The 26,554-nt window shown below is 45.5% G+C and overlaps 1 protein-coding gene across 4 annotated transcripts in view; it reads left to right on the top strand.

The window, feature by feature from the left end:
* AHI1 (Abelson helper integration site 1) overlaps nucleotides 1-26,554 on the top strand; it is a 289,456-nt gene that overhangs the window by 36,118 nt on the left and 226,784 nt on the right. For all 4 annotated transcript variants that reach the window (XM_077289311.1, XM_077289310.1, XM_077289309.1 and 1 more), the window contains exons 6-11: nucleotides 346-544; nucleotides 5,072-5,264; nucleotides 5,907-6,002; nucleotides 12,240-12,422; nucleotides 13,921-14,067; nucleotides 14,820-14,952. In XM_077289311.1, the coding sequence (XP_077145426.1) occupies nucleotides 346-544; nucleotides 5,072-5,264; nucleotides 5,907-6,002; nucleotides 12,240-12,422; nucleotides 13,921-14,067; nucleotides 14,820-14,952 (951 nt within the window). The remainder of the gene's footprint in view (nucleotides 1-345; nucleotides 545-5,071; nucleotides 5,265-5,906; nucleotides 6,003-12,239; nucleotides 12,423-13,920; nucleotides 14,068-14,819; nucleotides 14,953-26,554) is intronic.

The following is a 26,554-nucleotide window of genomic DNA, read 5'->3' on the forward strand; positions in this document are numbered from 1 at the left end:
TACATAGGTTGAGTTTTATATTACCTGTTCCTACTACTGCTTTTGCACCAACTGAGTTGCCTGGTGCCTGTCGGAGGGTGTATACTGCCGGGGAGGAGTTACTTCTTCTTTATTTGCATAGTGTCAGCCCCCTAGCGACAGCAGCATACACCCATGGTTACCTGTGTCCCCCAATGAAGGCTCCAAGAAAGAGATTTTACGGTAAGAACCAAAAATCCCTCTTTTCACAACCTCAATCACATCAAAGTACTATATATTCTTTTGTGATTTTTTTTTTTTTTTTTTTTTTTCTTGTCCGCATACAAGATTTCAGTTTTTTTTGCTCAGAAAATACTTTATTTTTAGATGATATAGAAAAACTTGATGCAGGAGAAGATGACATAGATGACAGCAGCCCTGGATTTGTGTATGATGACCGCCTGGTGTTGGGAGTTTATATTCATCGATCAGACAAACTCAAGACTGACCTTAAGGTATCTCGACCCTTGGTGAAGATTCACTTCATTGATCAAAAAACAGGGGAATATGTCAAGAAAGAAACCAGGTGATAAAATTAAAAATATTATCCTAAATCCTTTGTAATGCTTTTTAGTATTATTTAGGATGCTTTTACATGTACTGACCAATAGTGCGCATCTAAAAAAAAGTATTGACTTGGTGGAAAATGATATTAATTTACTTTTGCATTTGAAACTTTAAGTTTACATACACTATATAAAAAAGACACATCTGGATGTTTTTCTCAATATCTTACAGGAAACCAGAATAAACCTTTCCCGTTTTAGGACAATTAGGATTCCCATAATTTATTAATATTTGCCAAATGCTAGAATAATGAGAGAGAGAGAATGTTTTAAGGCATTTTTATTACTTACTACAAAGTAAAAAGTTTACATACATTTCATTAGTATTTGGTACCACTGTTCATAAACTGAATGACTTGGGTCAAACATTTGGGATAGCCTTCCACAAGATTCTCACAATAGTTGGTTGGAATTTGGGCCTATTCCTTCAGACAAAACTGGTGTAACCGATCAAGGTTTGTGGATTTGCACAAGTCTGGCTCATCCTTGGGTACAATTTCAAGATACCTGAAGGTGCATCGTTCATCTGTACAAACAATTATACGCAAGTACAAACAAGATGAGAATGTCCAGCCATCATACCACTAAGGAAGGAGACAGGTTCTCTCTCTCTCTCACTATTCTGGCATTTGGCAACTATTAATAATTATGGTAATCCTAGTTGACCTTAAACGGGAAAGGTTTATTATGATTTCATGTCAGATATTGAGGAAAAACATGCATATGTGTCTTTTTATACAGTGTACTAGCTATTGAACCCGTTCTACGCCCAGGTGGCGAGCATTTATATTGGTATATGACCTCCATCCTGCGCCCTAATCTTGTCATGTGCTGATACCATCTTGCGCTCCCTTCCTGTCATGTGTAGCCCCCATCCTGCACCCCCTTCCTGTCATGTGCAGCCCCCATCCTGCACCCTCATCCTGTTTTGTGCGCCTCCATCTTGTCGTGCGCCAATGGCGTCCAGAACCTGGTTAGCGTCCTCCCACAGCCGCTCGTAGGTGCCGATGAAGTCATAGGGCACGGCTTGGGGCTGGCACAGCTTGTAGGTGGGCATCCACTGCTCGTTCATCTTCTCCTCGTCCAGCAGGTACCGCGGGAACTCTGAGAAGGTGAAGTCGTCCCCCTTGGATGCGGCGGCGGGCGGCTGCTGGGGGTAACAGCTAACGATCTCCTGGCTGTACCTCTGCTGGTACTTCTTGATCTCCCCGAACTTGTTCCTGTAGGCGCACAAACAGGAACTTGTAGGGTATGTGCACACGTTGCAGATTTGCCTGTGGATTTTTCCGCCCTGAATCCGTATCTCTTGGCAGAAAACACAGGTAAAAACCCACATGTTTTTTATGCTTTTTTTGTGCGGATTTGATGCGTTTTTTAATGCTTTTTTGTATGGGTTTTTGAAAGCTAAATAAAGATCTATTATTGAACAAAAAAAAAAGGATTTGTGATGTAATTTCTTGTCCAACCTCCTCTTTTACATTTGTCCAGCCAACACTCCATTACACACAGATAGATAGACAGACACACTGGTAGATAGATGGATATGGGATAAATAGATCTATAGATAATATCTATCGATCTATGTACAGATCTATCGATCTCATTCCTTCTATCTATCTATCTATCTATCTATCTATCTATAGGTCTATAGGTCTATCTATCTAACTCATTTCTTCTATCTATCTATCTATCTATCTGTCTATAGATAGATAGTTAGATAGCTAGATAGATATGGGATAGATAGATAGATCTATAGATAGATAGAAGGAATGAGAGAGATAGAAGGAATGAGATAGATACAACGAATGAGATAGAAAGATTATAGATACATAGATATATCTATCTATTTATATCTATCTATAAATATAGCGATGGATAAATGTATCTATAGATACAGAGATATATCGATAGATAGAGAGATATATCGATAGATATATCCATAGATATATAATAGCAAGGCCGATGTTTATTAATGAACAATATGTTTTAATTTGGAAAAAAAAAAACGGAAAAAAATGGTGTGGGCTCCCCGCGCAATTTTCTGCGCCAAAGGGGGAAAGCCGATGGCCGGAGGGGCCAATATTTGTAGCCTGGGAAAGGGTTAATACCCATGGAGTTTCCCAGGCTATGAATAGCAGCCCACAGCTGTCTGCGTAGCCTTGACAAGCTATTAAAATAGGGGACCCCCCAAAAAAAGACGTGGGGTCCCCCTATATTTTATAGCCAGAAAGGCTACGCAGACAGCTGCGGGCTGATATTCATAGCCTAGGAAGGGGCCAAGGATATTGGGCCCCCCCTGGCTACAAATACCAGCTCCCAGCCGCCCCAGAAATTGCTCATCTGTACGATGCGCCAATTCCGGCACTTAGCCTCTCACATCCCACTGTGCTGTAGCGGTGGCATATGGGGTAATAAGGAATTAATGTCACCTTGCTATTGTAAGGTGACATTAAGCCCGGTTAGTAATGGAAAGGTGTCGATAAGGCACCTATTACTATTGAAAGAGTTAAAAAAAAAGACACAGCCAGAAAAAAGTATTTTAATATTTTTAATTTCACCATACTTACAACCACGCCTAATTCCTGCGACGCTCTCGATCGCCTGCAAAAAATAAAAAATAATAAATCAACCACATACTCCCTATTCGACTCAGTCCAATTAATTGAGTGTCCCACGACGATCTCCCCTATAGAGCTGTCACATCAGGAGATGTGGCAGCTCTATAGACCTTCAGTGACACACTGACAGGAGAGAGTGGCTCCAGCAGTGCATCACTGAAGAGGTTACTTTAGTTCATTGCCCTCACTTTACGGCACTGCTGCGTGATTATTTTCCCACACAGCTGTGCCGCAAGTGACCGTATGAACTATACTGTATTCACAGCGGTGGAGGGATACAGTGCGGAAGGATACCTTCCGTCATTGTATCCCGGAGCCCCTGGAGAGCAGACGCATCAGCTGATGTGACAGCTATCCACGGGAGATCTTCGTGGGACAATCGTATTAATTGGATTACGGCGGACACAGGGAGTATATTGTTGGTTTATTATGTAAATTTTTTTATAATATTTTTTTTCAGGTAAGCGAGGGCTTCGGGGATTAGGTGTAGATGGTGAGTATGAACTATATATGTACTGTATATGTTGTTGTTGTTGTGTGTTTTTTTTTTTTTTTTTACATTCAACACATTTGCCGGATGATGGGACCACTACTGTCCCATCAATGGCTAATGTGTCAATCACTTTAGCAGGCATAGGCGGTTGGGATCTGTAGTCCCATCGGACGATGCCTACACACACACACACACCCCTGGCAGACCCACAGACATCCCGCCGACCCCCCGCACACAGCCCCGCAGACCCCGCCCGCACACACACACGCAGACCCCACCCACACACACACGCACACAGTCACCGCCCACACACTTCCCTCCTCCCGGGCTGCAGCGTTTATCGCAGGTTGCTCTGTCTGCGGACCCGGGACACGATGCTGGAGATCGCGGTATGCGTAAGCACTGAATCGCATACTGCGATCTCTCGCTATCTCCTGGGCCTCAATTCTCATCCCCTTATGCGTAACTCGGCGCTCAGTTAAGGCGTTATCCGAGCTTGCTCAGGTGGTAGCCGAGTATCTTCAGCGTGCTCGAATAAGGCTACGTTCACATTTGCGGTCGGCGCCGCAGCGTCGGGCGCCGCAACGTCGCCGCATGCGTCATGCGCCCCTATATTTAACATGGGGGCGCATGGACATGCGTCGCACTTGCGTTTTGCGCCGCATGCGTCCCTGCGGCGCCCGCGTCCGGGCGCAGAGGACGCAGCAAGTTGCATTTTTGCTGCGTCCAAAATCAATGAAAAAAAGGACGCATGCGGTATAAAACGCAGCGTTGTGCATGCGTTTTGCTGCGTTTTTGTTTGCGTTGTGCGTTGCGGCGCCGACGCTGCGGCGCACAACGCAAATGTGAACGTAGCCTAACATGTTCCCAGTCCCCGCAGCCTAACAAACAGGCAATCCTTGCGTGTGTTGTGGCTGTCGAACAGCCGTGAGACATGCAGCTGCGGGCACTCAAACATATTTTTCGAGCACGACGATGATACTCGGTTACCACCCAAGCATGTATGGATAACGCCTTAACCGAGCGCATTCACTCATCACTAATCCCCACCAATCGTGAACCACCCCATTTGTTTGCGTGGTATTGCAGTTCAAGTAAAGGGAGTTCCAGTGCAACTAAGCAGTCAAATGACCAGTTGTGGTGCAGTAAATAAGGTACTGTATGGTAAAATAAGAAGCCTCCAGCACTGTCCCTGTTGTTCTAGTGAATAGCGAGCAGTTTAGTAGATGGACTTATTCATAGAGATCTGATGTGTCCAGAATAACTAATTAAAAAAGTTTTTTTTTACATATTCTGATCATTTCCAGTTTACACCTCATGGCTTAATTGTTGTAGTATTAGTGGAAAAAAATTAATTATTTTTTTATTATTTTCAGCTCTGATGCAGTTTTGTCATTTCATGACCAAGAAAGTAATGAGTATATTCTGGCCAAATGCACACAGCCGTACGACTTTAAGCGGCTGAAAACGTTGAGTCCTGAGTGGGATGAACAAATCATTTTTATGGAGAAGTTTACACACTTTTTGCACATCAAGGAAGACAGCCCTAATGTTATCATCTTCTTTGAGGTAGAAATGTCTATGGATCAATGCAAAAAATGATTTGACCTATTTTGGAGCTTCTTTGGCACTTTCTAAGGGCCACAATTTTTTCTTTTTTCCCCCGTTGACATAACTTTGCGATGTCTTTTCATATTGCATGACAAATTGACAAGCTGTAGTTTTTATTGCAAGTCTTTTTGATAGTCATGGCCAAATTTGTTCCAGAAAATGAAGTATTTCTCCTAGAAAATTACTGCATTTGGTTATAAACATGTATACTACTTTTTCTGCAACAATTTCAAGGGTGCTAACACTTTCTGCCATGACTGTGTGTGTCTTCTATAAATAATGTAATTATATAACATTATTTTATGTCCTATTTGTCCTGGTGGGTGACTTCAGCCTGTAATAAATTAATATTAATTATAATATGCAAATCACCTATAAACACATTTTGTATGTGGAAGCCTGCAGAATTGTAAATGCTCTGAATTATAATATTCAGATTCACAGTGACCGCTTATAAGAAAAGTAGATCAACAAAGGTCCAAAAGTGGAAATGTACTATAATTATATATAAAAAGTGATTTACGTTGTTTTTCTATTATGCAGACTTTATATATGAATTTTTAGAGTTTTCTAGATTCCTAAATACTTTTTTTTCTTCAGATTCTTGATTTGATACATGAAGATAGTTTAAAAACAATTTCAGACATTGAAATCAAGGAGAAAGGATTCCACAAAATTGCATGGGCTTTTTTGAAGGTATTTTGCTTTGCATTTCATGTTAAATGTATCTTGATACCATACCGTCACAGGGACTATGACCTGTTAGGCTGGGGCAACTTTTGGATGTCAGTTATGTGTCTGCTTAATGTCAAACTATTGCTTCGTTGGCATATGACATCTTCAATAAAAATGTTAGGGCATATTTATAATTGTGAGGCTATGTGCACACGTTGCGGATTGTATGCGTTTTTGCCTCAAAAACGCATGCACAACATAACCCATTGAATTCAATGGGATTCCACAATGCTGTGCTAATGCTGCGTATTTTTCCACGGCGGAATCACATCGCGGAAAAATACGCAGCATGCTCATTCTTTGTGCAGAATCGTGGCGAATCCGCACACATATGAATGCATTGATCCGCTTACTTCCCGCATGGGGCTATGCCCACCATGCGGAAGTAAGCGTATCAAGTGCGGTTGGTACCCAGAGTGGAGGAGAGGAGACTCTCCCCAGGCCCTTAACCCCTTTCTGCCAGCTGACGGAATAGTACGTCAGCTGGCAGATCCCCTGCTTTAAGGTGGGCTCCGGCGGTGAGCCCACCTTAAAGCCGCGACATGTCAGCTGTTTTGTACAGCTGACATGTGCGCGCAATGAGCGCGAGTGGAATCGCGATCCGCCCGCGCCCATTAACTAGTTAAATGCCGCCGTCAAGCGCTGACAGCGGCATTTAACTAGCGCTCCCGGCCGCACGGCCGGAAGTGCTCGCACCGCTGACCCCCGTCACATGATCGGGGGTCAGCGGTGCATTGCCATAACAACCAGAGGTCTCCTTGAGACCTCTATGGTTGTTGATGGCCGATTGCTTTGAGCGCCACCCTGTGGTCGACGCTCAAAGTACACCTGCCTTTCTGCTACATAGAGGTGATCTGTATTTCACCTCTATGTAGCAGAGCCGATCGAGTTGTGCATGCTTCTAGCCTCCTATGGAGGCTATTGAAGCATGCCAAAATTAAGAAAAAAAAGTGTTTAAAAATATAAAAAAAATAAAAAATATATAAAAGTTCAAATCACCCCCCTTTCGCCCCAATCAAAATAAAACAATTAAAAAAATTAAACATACACATATTTGGTATCGCCGCGTTCAGAATCACCCGATCTATCAATAAAAACAAAGGATTAACCTGACCGCTAAATGGCGTAGCGAGAAAAAAAATCAAAACGCCAAAATTAAGTTTTTTTTGGTCGCCGCGACATTGCATTAAAATGCAATAACGGGCGATCAAAACAATGTATCTACACCAAAATGGTATCGTTAAAAACGCCAGCTCGGCACGCAAAAAATAAGCCCTCACCTGACCCCAGATCATGAAAATTGGAGACGCTACGGGTATCGGAAAATCACGCAATTTTTTTTCTTTTTTTTTTTTTTTAGCAAAATTTGGAATTTTTTTTCACCACTTTGATAAAAAAAAACCTAGACTTGTTAGGTGTCTATGAACTCGTAATGACCTGGAGAACCATAATGGCAGGTTAGTTTTAGCATTTGGTGAACCTAGCAAAAAAGCCAAACAAAAAACAAGTGTGAGATTGCACTTTTTTGCAATTTCATCACACTTGGAATTTTTTTCCCGTTTTCTGTTACATGGCATGGTAAAACCAATGGTATCGTTCAAAAGTACATCTCGTCCCGCAAAAAATAAGCCCTCACATGGCCATATTAACGGAAAAGTAAAAAAGTTATGGCTCTGGGAAGGAGGGGAGCGAAAAACGAAAACGGAAAAAAAACAGAAAAAGCTCCGGGGTGAAGGGGTTAAAAAACAATTAAATAAAAAATACTTATATACACACCTTCTGGTGGCCCCCGGATCCAGCCCAAGCCTTAGCGATGCTCCAGCATCCCCCGTTCCCAGTGATGCCTTGCGACAATGACCTGTGATGACGTAGCGGTCTTGCGTGATGCTACATCATTTGGGGTCATTGTCACAAGGCATCACTGGGAACGGGAGCTTCTGGGAGCATCTCGAGGATCGGGAAGGCTGCGGGGGCCGCCGGAAGATGAGAATATCACGATTTTAATTATTTTTAACATTATATCTTTTTACTATTACATAGGCAGCATCAATAGTAAAAGGTTGGTCACACTTGTCAAACACTATGTTTGACAAGTGTGACCAACCTATCAATCATTTTTCTAAGCGATGCTACAGATCGCTTGGAAAACGCTCACATTCTGCAAGCTAATTACGCTTGCAAAACGCTAGTGTTTAGTGGGAATACGCATGCCAATTCCGCATGCGTATTTCCCGCGGCAGGGAGTTGCAGAATTGCTGCGGCAATTCCGCAACGTGTGCACATAGTCTTAGTGTTCCTCAACTGGAAAATGTAACACATTTTTGCAATAATTTTTGTTGTCTCTAGTTATATAACTATTTGTTATGTGTTGAGCAAAACAGACAAAAGTGTTACTCATCTCAAGGCACGGGGAGGGGGCAATGCAAGGTATGAGAGAAAGAGAGATAGAAGGGTTTGCAATGTGACACAGCTAACCTCAGCTGTGCTGCTCCCCCCACACAGGAACCTTATCTGAAAGGTGTGACTCATTTGTGCTCTAATTTCCCAGCACTTTCTAATAATTTAGGAGGTTAAATAAGGAAATCAGAGCTGTATATTTACATCTCACACACTGAGAAAAGTAAGCTATGATGGGGGCTTGTTCTTTTTCTGCTGTGTTGCTTATGATTAGACAACTCATACAGTGAGAAAGGCACACCCCAAGTTAAAACTATCTGATAATACGCTCTTAGACTTAATTAAAGTTAAGTGTTATGACCTGGTGGTTAGGAGCACCTGGAATGACCTGATGGTTAAACTAGACGACAGGACAAGCTCTGGGGAGTGGGATCTCTGCTGACAGCAAACTCTAATTCTATCACACACACTAGAAATAGCCGTGGAGCGTACCTAACTCTCCCTAGACGCCTCTTCACAGCCTAAGAGCTAACTACCCCTAAAGATAGAAAATAAAGCCTTACCTTGCCTCAGAGAAATTCCCCAAAGGAAAAGGCAGCCCCCCACAAATATTGACTGTGAGTTAAGAGGAAAGTCACAAACACAGGAATGAAACAGGTTTTCAGCAAAGGAGGCCAGACTTACTAAATAGACTGAGGATAGGAAAGGGATCTATGCGGTCAGCACAAAAAACTACAAAAAGCCACGCAGAGTGTGCAAAAAGACCCCCGCACCGACTCACGGTGCGGAGGTGCCACTCTGCACCCCAGAGCTTCCAGCTAGCACGGCAATGTTAGCAAGCTGGACTAGAACTAAGCAAGTACTAATAAATATATTCAGTACACAATGAACAACAAATGAACTAGCAGGGACTTAGCTTCTTCTGGAGTAGACAGGTCATCAGAAAGATCCGAGAGAGATCTGAACCAGTACCGATACATTGACAGCTGGCATGAAGTAACGATCTGAGTGGAGTTAAATAGAAAAGCCAGCCTAGTCGCAAACGAGGGCAGCTGAGGAAGCAACCTCAGAACCAGCAGTTCCACTCACAGCCACCAGAGGGAGTCCACGGACAGAACTCGCTGAAGTACCATTCATGACCACAGGAGGGAGTTCGAGAACGGAATTCACAACAGTTAAGGTGCCAAATACTTTGATTGCAAATACCTCAGCAATGGAGAGGTGAAATAAAAAACAAAAATTTGATTCCATTCCACAGCCACTGTTACATCCTGTGTCCAGTTCAATATAAAACATTTTGCTGAAAGTTCCTCTAAGTACGGTACTAGAAAAGTACAATATAAGGTATCCAAAAGGTGGTATGAAGTAAGAAAACATTTATTATCTACCATGTGCCAATGTGATAAATATGAAGAGACAAATGCTGGAAAGGATAAAAAAAAAGCACAAATAGCGTCTTATCTAGGTTAAACAGTAATAAAAGAACTCAACCACTGATATAGTTAAAGGCTGCTGCAGACCCACAGTGAAAAATTGGAAGACACAAAACTGGAGGTAATGGGTTAATCTGCGGTTATTGTTGTTTGTCCTGATGAAGCTGTAAAACTTTGAAATGCTTTGACTATTAAACCGCCTAAACTTAGATCTGCATCCCTCATGCTTTCTCCACGGCAGCGCAGATTAGCATATTACTTCCAGTTTTGTGCCTTCAAATGTGATAAATATTACATTTCTAACTGTCCAGTCTTAGTTTGCATCATGTAACAACTGCACAGGGTTATTATATCTACCATAGTGTTTCTTACAACCTTTTTCATCTGAATGAGGCCCATTACTAGGACAACCCCTTCTTAAACTAACTGTTTGGCCCCGATACAATAATAAAGGCTATACTCCCCTCCCATGCTGGCTCCATTCCAGCGGTGTCGCCACTCACGGTCCCTGTGCTGTGATGCGGCGGAATGGTGTGATACCCAGTGCCCAATCACCGCTGGCGTCATGGTCTCCACCTTTGGACAACTGAACATCAAGAGTAAGTGAGGGATGAGCTGCAGCCCAGACTTCCTCTTCATGTTCAGTTTTGAGACAGTGACACCAGCACTGATTGGGCACTGGGTATCACATGTCATTCCACCGAATCACAACCCAGGGACCACGATTGGCGACACCGCCTGGAACAGAACCGGCATGGGAGATGAGTAAAGGTTTTATTTTATTGAGGCCAAACATTTAGTTTAAGAAGGGGTTGCCCTAGTAGTGGAGAACCCCTTTAATCCCTTATTAACATTGGGCATACTGGTACGTCCAGTGTCGACTCCTTTACTTTGATTTGGTTTCAGCAGCTGCGCCCTCATCTATTCCAGCAGATAATGGTGGTGTTTCTCAGCCATAATCTGCCTTCAAAAGGGAGCTGTTGCTGTGGATGTTAACCTGTTAAATGCCGCAGTCAATCTGTGACAGCAGCATTAACAGCATGCCACTCGGCATGGAAAATGGTGACAAAGGCAAAAAAAAATGTAATACAAATTTCCACTCCCCCCCCACATACTTAAAGGGAACCTGTCACCCCGTTTTTTCTGTATGAGATAAAAATACCGTTAAATAGGGCCTGAGCCGTGCGTTACAATAGTGTATTTTGTGGACCCTGATTCCCCACCTATGCTGCCGAAATACGTTACCAAAGTAGCTCAGGCCCTATTTAACGGTATTTTTTATCTCATACGGAAAGAACGGGGTGACAGGTTCCCTTTAAAATAAAAAGTGCAAGTTTGGCATCACCATAATCGTGCTGACCTGGAGAATCAAATTCATAGATTAGCCTGGAAATTAAAAGTTATGGCTTGGAAAATTGCACAGTGAGGAAAAGCTGTCTACATTGGCAGGGCCTCTAAGTTCATTCATTGGCTTCAGCACAGTCACAGTTGCAGTACGTACAAATCACCGAAGCTGTGGCGAGACATAGCATTGTACCTCGGGAGGCTGAGTAACGGCTCTGATAGTTTTTTTTGTTTGTTTGTTTTTTGGTTTGTTTTTTTAAAGCCTTTGAAGCAATAATATTTATATCAGGAGTAGACATGGGCGGACCCCTAGATGTTTGGGTCCAGCAGGCTCACTTGAATGGGGCCCCGAACACCCATTGTTTGCCATGCTGTCATGTGCAGCAAACACTGTTTCTGCTCGACTGTAAAATCATTACCGCCGGTCAGATAGCCGCGGTTCACCTGCTCTGAAATGACAGCTTGAGCCCGCAGCTGTGATCAGAGGTAAAAATTTGCTTCTAGTCACTGGCGCCGGCTGATGCGTCTACTGCTTCCATCAGTCGACCCCACACCTTTTTAAAAAAAAAAAATGTATTTAAATAATTAAAAAACCAGTCTGGTGACCCCTTTAGTCTTGATAACCAGTCTTGCTGAGAGTTGCAGCCCCTAGCTGTCAGTTTTGCCAGGCTGGTTATCAAAATTACAGGGGAACCCACACCTATTTTTAATTATTTATTATTTATTTAGAGCGCAGGCGCCGGCTGACCGGAGGTAAACTTTATACCTCCGATCACAGCTGCAGGCTCATGCTGTCATTTGACAGCGTGGGAACCGCGGCTCCCTGACCGGCGGTAATGATTTTACAGCTGATCAGAAGCAGTGTTTGCCGAATTTCTGACAAAGTCCGTGTTCAGTGTCCGTGCCTGAACAGTAGGTTGTTTGGTACGGATGCCGAACTTTACTGTTCGGGTTGGCTCATCTCTAATCGGCAATAATATACCGTATATATTTTTTTTACTATTTATCTTTTTTTTACTTTCAGATTGTAGGTGCTAATAAAGTGCTCAATGTAGATAAAAAGCTACGTCTACAACTTTATTACCCTCCTTCAAGAGCCAGGGTAGCGTCCAGCACGCATGTCTATGAGTGGTGGCTAAAACATCCCAGAAACCGTTACCCATCAACTCTCTATGTGACAGTAAAAGGCCTGAAGCTGCCTGATAATGTAAGTCTCTTTTTTTTTTTTCTTTCCTGAAACTTTAATATAAACTTATTATACCGTATATACTCGAGTATAAGCCGAGACCCCTAATTTTGCCACAAAAAACTGGGAAAACTTAATGACTCGAGTATAAGCCTAGGGTGGAAAATGCAGCAGCTACCGGTAAATGTCAAAAATAAAAATAGGTACCAATAAAAGTAAAATTAATTGAGCCATCAGTAGGTTAAGTGTTTTTGAATATCAATATTGAATCAGGAACCCCATATAATGCTCCATACAGTTCATGATTGGCCCCACAAGATGCTCCATATTAAAATATTCGCCATATAATGCTGCACAAATGTTGATTATGACTCCATAAGATGCTCCATACAGACATTTGCCCCATATAATGCTGCACAAATGCTGATTATGGCCCCATTAGATGCTCCATACAGACATTTGCCCCATATAATGCTGCACAAATGCTGATTATGGCCCCATAAGATGCTCCATAGAGATATTTGCCCCCATATAATGCTGCACATGGCCCCATAAGATGCTCCATAGAAATATTTGCCCCATATAACGATGCACATGGCCCCATAAAATGCTCCATAGAGATATTTGCCTCCATATAATGCTGCACATGGCCCCATAAGATGCTTCATAGAAATATTTGCCCCATATAACGCTGCACATGGCTCCTTAAGATGCTCCATAGAGATATTTGCCCCATATAAAGCTGCACATGGCCCCATAAGATGCTCCATAGACACATTTGCCCCATATAATGCTGCACAAATGCTGATTAGGGCCCCATAGATGCTCCATAGACTATTATGCCCCATATGGTGTTGCTGTGATAAAAAAAAAAAAAAAAAAAAAATCACATACTCACCTCTCGTTGCTCAGGCCCCCGGCACTTTCCTGTTCCACCGTCGGCGCCGCTGTGTCTTCTTCATCCTCTGCACTGACTGTTCAGGCAGAGGGCGGCGCGCACACTAATCACGTCATCGCGCCCTCTGACCTGAGCGTCACTGCAGAGGACTCGGAAGATGGAGCGTCGCCGACGGTGGAACGTGGGACAGGTGAATATGCCCCCGTTATACTCACCTGCTCCTGGCGCGGTCCCTACAGGTCCCTGGTTCTCCGGGCGCCGGCGGCTTCTTCCTGTATTGAGTGGTCACATGGTACGGCTCATTACAGTAATGAATATGCGGCTCCACCCCTATGGGAGTGGAGTGGGGTCCATATTCATTACTGTAATGAGCGGTATCATGTGACTGCTCAATACAGAAAGAACCTGTCAGCGCCCAGAGAACCAGGGACCTGCAGGGACCGCGCCAGGAGCAGGTTAGAATTATTAGACAGCTGCCGCTCCCCCTTTCCTGCCGACCCGTGGGAATGACTTGAGTATAAGCCGAGAGGGGCAATTTCAGCCTAAAAAAATGGGCTGAAATTATCGACTTATACTCGAGTATAAACGGTAACTTTTTTTGAGTTGACCTTTAAATTACAGGTATACCCAAATTGCAGTATGGCTGCCCAACTGGAAAGCGGTATCCTACAGTCTGAGCTGCAGAGTGACGTTGCCTTGATGGAAAATAATTCATCTGACGCTATACTGAATAAGGAACCTCTCAAGTGGACTCGACTACCTGGTCAGGTATATGAGGCTTATTTTCTTTTAGTAAAGTTTACGGCAAGATGAGTGTTTGTCCTGTCTTGATCAGTTCTCGTTATTGTGCTTTTACTTTTTTCATTTCTTTCTTTCAAGGGCGTTAACGTTTTCATTTTTCCGTTGTCCTAATCTTACAACATTTTGATCAGTTTTCACTGCAGTTTTTTTTTAAGGAGGTTTGGCAACCCAAAAACCCCCTGCAACTGACTTTTTTATGGCATTTAACATACAGGTTTATTAACTTTGTTTTGATCAAACTTTTACAAAAACAATTTGCGCAAATATGATTAATGTTTTTATAGTTTTTTTTTTTAATGTTTGAATTCAACATGCAGTTGTTTGATCACGTCATCTATATACTGAAATACTGCAATATACAGGGAAGTACAGCCAGGTAAGGTGCCTTCTCGGCCTCTGAGCCCTCTCCATACATGCGAACCTGAAATAGCACATACTATTATATTCTAGGTCGGGATAGGGTTAGTAACTCACCATTTATAACGTTTGCTTATTTTCACCTGTGTTCCTTGAATTTTCTGCAATAAAGAAAAAGGGCTCAGACTACAATTGGAGCTGGGCGTAAGTTTCTACAAAAGTTTTCTTGTGTGCGCCTGTACAGATTTCAGCCTTTAGGCCCTTTTTTATAAGGCCGTTGAAAAATTGTCAATTTTTTTTACTGCATAATCGTGAATTTATCAACATTATTTGCTTTTTGTTAAATTTTTTTTTTTATATAGGCTTGTCATATTCCCAACAGACATCTTTTGTCTCTTCGAGGTGGGCACATGGGATGTTTCTCGCTGCGTTTTTCTCATGTTGGTAGAACGTTGGCTGCAGCATGTGTGGACAGGGATGGTTATCCAATACACTGTAAGTAGATTACACACTATTTTTTTTCGAACAAGAAAGTTTACATTTTAGGTGATACCTTCCATAAATACAAAATAGTAAAAATGAGAACATTTTACTTTTTTCACTGCTTTTATGATTTAGCATTATAAATCTTAAAGAACAATAATTTTATAAAACTGCATTCTATCTAAGGAACTAATCAAAGTTATATCTAAGGAAAAGTAATTTTTATCTTCTAGTAAAAATTTGGAGCCACATAAAATTTAACAGCCATATGCATTTCTGCTGATACGCATGCATGCTATTTTATAAAGGTAATTGTTTATCCTCTAGCAGCAATATATCTCATATATCCATTATATCTTAATATATCCAACATGCCTTCTTCCTGTTTTCATTGGTGTGTTCGGCTGCCTTGTAATTAATTTGTATGCCTAACTTAAACGGGTTTTCTGTATAATTTGTGTTTGGATATAGGCTGTAAAATTCTGACAGTCTGTAATATACTCATATATTCACTGTCAGCATTCTGCACCGTTGCCTAGATACCAAACATCGATATGTGACCAGCTTCACTTCTGATCCCAGAAGAGCTAGCTGGTCACACCCCAACTAGTATTTTACTGTCTGGAGTCTAGTCGTAACATTACAACTGTGTCTAGCAGTTCCTGCTCCATCTATCTCAGCTTCTACTGCTCAAGTGCTGGAAGCGATCCCAGCACCTGCACAGTAAGTTCTTCTCCTGCTGCCTTCTCATTGTGTGCAAACCTTGGAGCTGCAGACCTGCTCTGTGTGAACGCTGTTTGCACTGAACTGTCCAATCAGCTGTAAGAAGGAGGGACATTTCAAGTGTGTTCACAGCAAATGTTGTGAATATTCATAGAGATGTTTCTCCTATCAGCTGATTGGACAATCAGTCTTTACAATTTTACCACACGGTCACCCCGGCAAAAAAAAACCAAAAGTCTGGATTTAGGGTTTTAGTTCATTTTGCATCTGAAAGTCCAACGAAAAAGTGATCAAAAATATTATGTACCTCAAAATGGTACCAAAAAACCTTCAACTCATCCTGCAAAAAATAAGCACTCCTGTGATTCTGTTCTCAAAAATAAAAAAGTTAAAACTCTCAGATTCACAAAGACGTTTTTTATATTTATTTTATAAAAATCATTTGTTGTGTGTGATAGTAGCAATACACAAAAAATATAATTATCTGATATCAATGTAGTTGCACTGACCCAAAGAACAAAGCCGTCTTATCACTTAAAAAATGGTGAAAAAATAAAAACTTTTCCTGTACTTCTATTTATTTGTTCATTCTCCACCCCAAAAATCGGAATAAGACTCGGTTCACACTTATGTGCTCTCCGCTGAGCACTTGCATCAAGGTTTCCGTCTGAGTTCCCAAAAATGCGATTCAGACAAAACTCCTCACGGAACCACTCATTAGATTCCATTTGGTCTCTGTTTCGGTGGAGTTACAACACTTTAGGCATCTTTGTAGCGCACAAGTGAGGTTGACCACAGTTCTGTACAAGCATAAAAAATGTATAGCACCGGAACAGACGCTAAGCTAAACAAAGGGTTGCCACCAGTAATTTCAGGGCTCCATACTGGCAAAAATGTTCATGACCCCTTGAGGCTCCACCCCAGCTTCGTCTCCATCCGTCAAATCTTCCACAGTCTCACCACCCACTCTTGAAAAAACTTCACTTCTGCATCTCGTCTTCACCAATCACACATTAAGGGCTCTTTTCCATTTGCGCGAGACACGGACGTGTTTCTCATGTGAAAACCAAGCTCTGGCGCCGGCACTTGGGAGCGGAGCGTGCAGCTCCATGTGTTGCTATGCGGCCGCACGCCATCTCCGCAAGATAAATAGATATTCTGCGGTCTGGAAAGATGCGCCACATTTCCATCTCCGTGGGTGATTCGAGTGCGTTTGTGCATGCATAGTGAACATGGGATTTCTTGAAATCCCATCCACTATGCTGTAACATCTGGACGCTGCACAAGTACGCAGCGTCCAACCCGGATCATTTACTGACCGTGTGTACCTACCCTTACTCCGGCTGAGGAAGAATGATTAGTACTGATAGTCCTCGATACAGTATAATGCAGCCCCACACACACAGAGTATAGTGCAGCCACCTCAGAGTATAATTCAGCTCCACACACAGTATAATGCAGCCCCATCAGAGTATAATGCAGCCCCCCCACATACAGTGTAGTGCAGTTCCCCAACACACAGTATAATGCAGCCCCCCCACACACACACATTATAGTGCAGTCCCCCTACACACAGTATAATACACACACAATACTTACCTCTCCTCCTCGCCACCCCACTGCTCTGGCTTCTGCAGCGCTTCTCATCAGTACTATTGCTGGCACACGCTTCTGAGTCAGAAGCAGAGGGTTAGTGATGGGAGAGACTGAGTGTCGTCTGACGCTCTCTCCTCCATCACTGCTTTCAACTGTATTGGCGTCTATGATGCAGATAAGTTGAATGTGCGATGCGGGGGGGAGGTGTCGGGCCCCTCTTACTCAGTGGTCCCATAGCTGCCACATGATGTGCCTCTATTAATGGCACAACACTGGCTGGGGGCCCCTGTCCTAGGCAGCTGCCTGGTCTGTCCCGAACGCCGGCCCTCTGAGGCAAATGGAGACACTGTGGATGCCATCTGGCCTATGATCCAGTGTTGTCTGTCTTTTTAAGTGTGCATCAAAGTGCCGTCACCCACAGTTTTGTTCATTTCCAAAAAGGACATCGCTGAACAGAGCCCAGACGAAGTACAGAGTAACTGATGCCTCATTATAGTGATTGGATCCATCGGGCATGCCATCTGATTCACGCCACATGGAGATTTGGATTGAAAACCCCGATATAAGTGGCCCAAGCTGTTATGTAAAATGTTCCCAGTAAAAGCTCAATTCAGTCCACAAAAAAAACAAATCCCCGCTCAGCTCTGTCATCTGTTAACGGAATTATAGGGGGCTTCCATGTTACTGGTAGTTCAAAGGCTCTGAGAAAGCGATATGGCTCCTCGCCCCCCCCCCCTCCCCCCCCCCCCCAAAGAAATTCAGCAAATTTTGCTCTCCCAAATAAAAAAGCGTCCACATGTTTTTGCATTTCTGTAGCTGTGAGAGCCCACTGAGTTTACAGGTGCGTTTCTATGGAAGCACGAGCTGGTCATAATGTGCTGGTCATAATGTACTGGTCACTACAACGTACTCGTCACTACAATAGCAGATTTGTCATTTTCACTCGGCAACGTCCACTACTGCTTGTTTCTGGAAAACACCTATGGACTCAAAATCGTCACTACACCTGTAGATAAATTCCCAAAAGGGTATAATTTCCAAAATGGGGTCACTTGAGGGGGATTCTGCTCTTTTTGCAATTAGGGACTCTGTATATGGAGCCCACAAACTATTCTAGGAAAATCTGCGCTCCAGGAGGCAAATAGCGATCTGTTCCTCCAGAGTCTCTCTGTATGGCTAAGTAGTACTGTACAGCCACATATGGGGTATTTCTGCATTAACCAGAAATTGTGGGACACATTTTAGTGCCATTTTTACCCACACCTTGTGTGAAAATGTAAAATCTTGCAGCTAAAACAAAATTTTTGTGGTAAAAATGTAGTTATTTTCTCCTACGCCTCATTGGGGGACACAGGACCATGGTGTTATGCTGCTGCCACTAGGAGGACACTAAGTAAACAGAAAGATTAACCCCTTCACTGGCTACAATTCAACCAGTTCTTGCTTAGTGTCTGTAGGAGGCACTTGGGTCTGTTTTTCAGACCCCAATTTTCTCATTTTAATTTAAATTTTTAATTTTTTCTGTAAATTCTTATTTTTTAATTCAACGGAGTGAAGGGGGCGACGGATCCCTTTTATAGGGCCCGCTCTCCCCCGAACCAGCAACAGGCGAGCACGGCGAGTATACCTCCCCGTCCCTCTCCTGCGACGCTGGAGCACGCCAATTTTTACTGGGGCGACGGTTTTCCATCTTTGGTCCCGAACTGCCTTCCCCCCCTGCAAGACGGCGAGTACATAGAGCCTGCTCTAATGTATCTCTCCGGGGGCCCGACATACAAGGCCCACACTACATGGCGTTGCACAAAGGGATTACAGAAGAGGATGGAATCTATATACTGCAACAAGCAGGATGGATGGAGCGCGCAGGTGACAGGGGGACCTGCATTACCGGACTGTGAGTACATCATCCCTCCTGCGCTCCGAAGCTCTATGGGGACAGGCACCGGCAGTACTTGCGGCAGAGTCCCTGGGGAGAGGCACCGGCGGTCGGGGGACTGCGGTGCTTAGCGTCGCTCCGTTGCGGCCGCTGCCGCGCATCACCGGGCAGGCCGGAAATTTAGTCCCCGGCTTTTCAGCCGGAGTAGGCCGCAGTGGGCAGATCCCTCCCACGGCCGTAACCCCGCCCCCTATATCGACGCTTCTCATCTGGGACGAGAGGCACCCTGCAGATCTCGGGGGCCATATTGCCATCTCTCTACAAGGTGGCCCACGCTGTCCAGGAACCGCCACGGCTGCATTCCTCCCCGGGGACACAGGCACAGGACCGTGAGTAAGCTGTTTCAAGAAAGCTTAACCCTTTCCCTGCGTATACTGCCCCGCTCTGTCTCTAAAGACACTATGTCTCAATCCAAGGAGACTAAAAAGGGTAACAAGAAGCACACAGTGTTTTTCACTGTGTGCCACTTGCAATACGGTCCTGCCCCGAGCTCACAGTAACCCGTTGTGTGCGGATTGTGTCCCGGCCTCTGTGCAGCCGCCGCCGTCGACCCTGTAGAGCCTAGCCCCCTGAGTGGGCAGCTTCTCTGTCACGATCCATGGCTTCCCTAGTCAGGACAATTGACTCCCTCCAGGGCCCCCCTTCAAGTCAGACCGCGGAGGATTTGGGCGACGGTACGGATGCGTCCACCAGCAGGGGGCGTACTCTGTCACTTTCTACTCGGGGTTCCAGGAAACGTGCCCATGTTCCATCCCCTGGTCACGGGCCAGTTGGGTTTTCAGCGTCGGCGAGCTCCGCTTCCCGGTCCCCTTCTCCAGACAACAGGGGCCCTGTCTCAAACGACTCTGAATATGAGTCCGACGATTCCTACATTCAGGATTCCTCCACCTCCCAAGAGACACTCGATTCTCTCATCGAAGCGGTCAACCAGACCCTGAAGGTGGCCGAGGAATCCGTATCTACGCCCGAACATGCGGTGTCGTTCAAAAAGACTAAACGTGTCCAAAAGGTTTTTGTCACTCATCCTGAGTTCAAGGAGATTGTACAAAAACACAGGGACCATCCCGATAAACGCTTCATGGGTCAAAAGCCCATCGAGGCCAAATATCCTTTTCCTCAGGAACTAATCAAGGACTGGCTGCAGTCCCCCTCAGTGGACCCTGCTGTGTCACATCTCGCTTCCAAAACCATCCTGTCCCTGTCAGACAGCTCCTCGGTTAAGAACCCCTCTGACCGTCAGATTGATTATCTGGCTCGCTCCGTCTTCGAGGCCACAGTAGCCTCTCTCTTCCCATCTTTCGCTGCCTCTTGGGTGGCTAAGGCTATGGTCGCTTGGGCCGAGACGCTTTCCACGACCATCCAAGCTAGCGACCTACCTCCAGAGGCGATCAACCTGGCTAACCAGATAGCCCAGGCTGGGGATTTCATAGTCAACGCCTCAATAGACGCAGCCAATTGCGCTGCACAGGCAGCCGCGAATGCAATCTCCATTAGAAGAGCCCTGTGGCTCAGGGATTGGCGAGCAGATTCGGCTTCCAAGCGCTCTTTGACATCTCTGCCCTACCAGGCTGGTCGTTTTATTTGGAGAAAAATTAGACCAAATAATCTCGGATGCCACTGGGGGAAAAAGTAAATTTCTCCCCCAACAAAAGCCTGCCCGGCCGTTTCGGTATCAACAACAATCCCGATTTCGGCCCTTTCGTAACAATACCAACTGGCCATCTACATCTTCTGCCTCCGCTTCAGGACGAGGCTCGCGCGGTGACCGAAGCCCCCAGGTCTCTTACAGACCTAACCGTAACTGGAAACCCAGTCCGAGACCACCCGGGTCTAAGGGATCCAGATCCCTTAGATCCTCCACTCAATGACTCCTTGCAACATCCGGGGGGCACCAACCAAGTAGGAGGGCGCCTACTTTTGTTCCGTCAAGCCTGGCTCTCGGTCGTTTCCGATGAGTGGGTCAGGGAATTGGTGTCCACCGGATACAAAATAGAATTTTCCTCCCCCCCCCCCCCCCCCCCACACACGCTTCTTCCAGTCTTGCCCTCCCAAATCAAAGACAACAGCCTTTCTCCAGGCCATACGGGCACTACAAAGGGACAGAGTCATCATTCCGGTTCCCCTAGACCAAAGGTTCAAAGGGTTCTACTCGAACCTATTCGTGGTCCCAAAGAAGGACGGATCGCTACGTCCAATTCTGGACCTGAAACTTCTAAACAAATTTGTCAAAATTCGACATTTCAGAATGGAATCCCTCCGTTCTGTGGTCGTGTCCATGGAAAAAGGAGAATTCCTGGCGTCCATAGACATCAAGGATGCCTACCTCCACATCCCAATCTTTCCTCCGCATCAGCAGTTCCTCCGCTTTGCATTTCGCGGAGAACACTTCCAGTTTGTGGCCTTGCCTTTCGGTCTCGCCACCGCTCCCAGAGTCTTCACGAAGGTCATGGCGGCTGCCATGGCCATTCTTCATTCCAGGGGAGTGGTGGTACTTCCGTACCTGGACGACCTACTGATAAAAGGTCCATCTTACCCAGCCTGCGAAGAGTTCGTCGTTCTCACGGTTGATACTCTTTCTCGCCTGGGTTGGAAGATAAACTTCGAAAAATCCTCTCTGATTCCGGCCCAACGGATCTCCTTTCTTGGGATGACGCTGGACACTTCTCGCGGTCTGGTCATTCTCCCTCAAGAGAAGGCCTTGGCCTTGCAGCTCAGAGTCTTTCCCGCCCAGTCTCCCACTCCATCCGTTTCAGCATGCGCATTCTCGGGCAGATGGTAGCAGCCATGGAGGCGGTTCCATTTGCGCAATTTCACCTCCGTCCCCTACAGCATGTGCTACTGTCGGCGTGGGACGGCAACCCGTCCTCCCTCGACCACCGTTTCACTCTGTCCCCACGGGTCAGGAAGACCCTCAGGTGGTGGACGCTGAAGTCCTCCCTACTCCAGGGAAGGTCTTTTCTCCCAGTGCGGTGGCTGGTGGTGACCACCGATGCCAGCCTCATGGGCTGGGGGGCGGTTTTCAACCATCACACAGCACAAGGGCGGTGGTCCACTCGAGAGTCTCGCCCGTCCATCAATCTCCTGGAAATACGAGCTATCAGGCTAGCGTTGTTCCGGTTTCACCATCTGCTGGCAGGTCACCCCATCAGAATCCAGTCTGACAACGCCACGGCCGTGGCGTACATCAACCGTCAAGGAGGAACCCGCAGCAAGACGGCTATGCTCGAGGTGTCCCACATCCTGCGTTGGGCCGAGTCCAACCATTCGCCCATCTCGGCGATCCACATACCAGGTGTGGAGAATTGGGCGGCGGACTTCCTCAGCCGCCAGGGTCTCGCCTCGGGTGAGTGGTCCCTTCACCCGGAGGTTTTCCAGCAGATTTGTCATCGCTGGGGGACCCCGGATGTGGATCTCATGGCAACAAGGTTGAACAACAAGGTTCCACAGTTCTTTGCACGGTCACTTGATCCACGGGCCATCGGAGTAGACTCCTTGGTCCTGCTGTGGCGTCAATACTGCCTCCCGTACATTTTTTCCCCCTCTTCCCCTGCTACCGAGGGTCATCAAGAGGATCAGGGCAGAGGGGGTACCAGTGATCCTCGTCGTGCCGGACTGGCCGCGCCGAGCATGGTACGCGGAACTGGTTCAGCTGGTCGCCGACGTCCCCTGGCGTCTTCCAGATCGCGTGGATCTTCTCTTACAGGGCCCGATTTACCACCAGAACTCAGGGGCCCTGTCTTTGATGGCCTGGCCGTTGAATCCTGGATTCTAGGCCAAGCGTGTTTCACTCCCAAGGTGTCTTCCACCATGATCAGGGCTAGGAAACCTGTATCCATGCGCAGTTACCACCGTACCTGGCGAATTTTCTTCTCATGGTGTGACACACAGGGGCGATCTCCTCTAGTATTTTCTATCCCTGCCATATTGGATTTTCTCCAATCTGGACTAGAGTCGGGACTTGCACTTAGCTCTCTAAAGGGTCAGGTTTCGGCATTGTCAGTCCTTTTCCAACGAAAGATTGCCAATAGATTGCCGGTGAAGACTTTTTTCCAGGGAGTTTCCTGTGTTGCGCCTCCCTACAAAATGCCTTTGGATCCGTGGGATCTTAATTTAGTCCTCGGAGCTCTTCAGGAGACTCCCTTCGAACCGCTAAAGGACGTTTCCCTGACCTTCCTCTCCTGGAAGGTAGTTTTCCTAGTGGCTATTACGTCCATCAGACGGGTTTCGGAGCTGGCTGCACTCTCCTGCCGACTCCGTTTCTAATTTTTCATCCGGACAAGGCAGTATTGAGGACCTCTCCCGCTTTTCTGCCCAAGGTCGTTTCTTCCTTCCACCTCAACGAGGAGATTGTTCTGCCTTCGTTCTGTCCGGCACCAGTCCATCGCATTGAAAAGGCTCTGCACACCCTTGATGTGGTAAGTAGGGTTGAGCGACCTTTACTTTTATAGGATCGGGTCGGGTTTCACGAAACCCGACTTTTTCAAAAGTCGGGTCGAGTGAAATCGGCCGATCCTATAAAAAAGTCGGGGTCGGGGTCGGCCGAAACTCAAAACCCAATGCAGTGCATTGGGTTTCCAATGGTTCCCAGGGTCTGAAGGAGCGGAAACGCTCCTTCAGGCCCTGGGATCCATATTTAAGTGTAAAATAAAGAATTAAAATAAAAAATATCGCTATACTTACCCTCTGATGCGCCCTGGTACTAACCGGGAACCTTCCTTCCTTAGAATCAGCCTTCCAGGACCTTGCGGTGACGTCGCGGTGACGTCGCGGCTTGTGATTGGTCGCGCGGCCGCCCATGTGACCGCTCGTGCGACCAATCACAAGCCGCGACGTCACAGTGACGTCACCGAAGGTCCTGGAAGGGCTGATTCTTAGGAAGGAAGGCTGCCGGAAAGAAGCAGGGCGTGTCCGAGGGTGAGTATATACCTAATAGGAATATACTCACCCTCGGCTTCGTTCCGGCAGCCTTCCTTCCTACCAATCACAAGCCGCGACGTCACCGCAAGGTCCCGGAAGGCTGATTCTAAGGAAGGAAGGTTCCTGGTTAGTACCAGGGCCCGTCAGAGGGTAAGTATAGCGATATTTTTTATTTTAATTCTTTATTTTACACTTAAATCTGAATTCCGATACCAATTCCCGATATCTTAAACATATCGGGAATCGGTATCGGAATTCCGATTCCAGATTCAGAAGATCGCCGACTTCATGGCCGACCCCACACAGGGGTCGGGTCGGGTTTCATGAAACCCGACTTTGCCAAAAGTCAGCGACTTCTGAAAATTGCCGACCCGTTTCGCTCAACCCTAGTGGTAAGGGCTCTTCGACGGTATGTCTCGCAGACGGCTCCCTTCCGCACGTCGGATGTCCTGTTTGTACTTCCAGAGGGACCAAGGAGGGGTTCTCCCGCTTCCAAAGCTACTCTAGCCAAATGGATTCGGTCGGCTATTCACGAAGCCTATCGTGTCAAAGATGTTCCTATTCCAGCAGGGATCAAGGCCCATTCTACTCGGTCGGTGGGCGCCTCGTGGGCCATTCGGCACCAGGCGTCAGCTCTGCAAGGCTGCGACATGGTCCAGTTTGCACACTTTTACGAAACATTACCACATTCATTCTCTCTCTTCTGCAGACGCCGCCCTTGGCAGGCGCATTCTGCAATCGGCAGTACCTTAGCTGTAAGCCAGTGGTACATGGGGTATTAGCATATGTTGCTCCCCACCCAGGGACTGCTTTGGGACGTCCCATGGTCCTGTGTCCCCCAATGAGGCGTAGGAGAAAAGGAGATTTTTGTGTACTCACCGTAAAATCTTTTTCTCCGAGCCAATCATTGGGGGACACAGCACCCACCCTGTTAGCCTGTTTGGCTTGTTGTTACTTTCCTTGGTTTTGACATAGTTTGTCATTTGTTTCATGCTCCTACTGCTTTACTACCGAACTGGTTGAATTGTAGCCAGTGAAGGGGTGTATACTGCAGAGGAGGAGTTTCTGTTTACTTAGTGTCCTCCTAGTGGCAGCAGCATAACACCATGGTCCTGTGTCCCCCAATGATTGGCTCGGAGAAAAAGATTTTACGGTGAGTACACAAAAATCTCCTTTTTTCATCACTGTCCAATGGTATAAAATTCTGTGACACACCCGCTGTGTCAATATGATCACTGCACCCCTAGATGAATTCATTGAGAGGTTTAATTTATAAAATGGGGTCACTTATGGGGGGTTCTGCTGTTCTGGCAACTTAGGGACTCTAGCATGAAGTACAATGTGTCACAGAAAACAGTCTCAGAATCACCGGGATACCTTGAGCGTTCCAGAGTTATTACCACATAAAGTGACGCTGGTTAGAATTTTACAATTTGGCCTGAACAGGATGATAACAGGCTGAGGGTTGAAGGGGTTAAAGTACTGCATGTGTGACATCACCGCGGTTGACCATAACAGACGTAGATCCATCCGTTCCCAGTAGAAATCCGATTCTGTGTTCCGAGAGCAGAGAAATGTACTTGGAAAGAAGGTGTCACACAATTCAGGTGGCCCAAACAGCAGGCAGCAGGAATCGGAGCTTGGCATTGACGATTGCAGTCAGTTATCTCTTTTTCTGAAATGCTTAGCTGTTTCAAAGAAAATACAGTGAGAAGATCCGGCCGAGAACCAAAGTCAGAGACCCGACTGGTCCGGCGCTGCCCCCAGTGCCGCCACAGGTGATTGGCAGGTCTCTCCTATAGTGACAGACCTGTCAATGACCTCCAGCAATGCTAGTATATTGTTTCAGAAAATGTCCTGATGAAGATTTTACGATGTGGTAGACTGACTCAGTATGCAAGTTCGTCTAGAGTAGTGAGGGAAAGCCATCACTGTGTATAAGGGCTCAATGGCTGCTGCCACGTGTGTGTCCTGTGGATTTCCTTGTATACAGAGGCTCCTATGGATGTCACTGTGTATCGGGACCTTTGATTATGGTTGAGTATAAAGATCTAATTGTGAAATTGTAGGATATTTCTTTTTTTTTTTTTAATGTTTTGTTTTGTCAAAATGGAATCTAATAAGAAACCCGCAAAGAAATAATCAAACATCATATGTTACCCATCAAAATGCACGTTCCCCTTCTGATTAGATCAGCATCGCCTTAAAAGCTGTAGGTAATCCTATCATACATTAATCGTCTTTCTCTTAGAATACTATGGCTGTCTAGTAATCCAGACTTTGCCTGATGCAAGGATTTCTCTGACACTGCATACTTTACATGTGGTTTTTCTATCTACAGCTTCTGTTTCTTTAACGATTATCCCAATTATTATTACTTATTTATTATTACTGTTTACTAGTTATAGTAAATGATTCCTTTAAATACCACCAGATGGCGAT

This window comes from Ranitomeya variabilis, chromosome 2 (assembly GCF_051348905.1).
Source record: "Ranitomeya variabilis isolate aRanVar5 chromosome 2, aRanVar5.hap1, whole genome shotgun sequence".
In the NCBI taxonomy this organism is placed as follows: Eukaryota; Metazoa; Chordata; class Amphibia; order Anura; family Dendrobatidae; genus Ranitomeya; species Ranitomeya variabilis.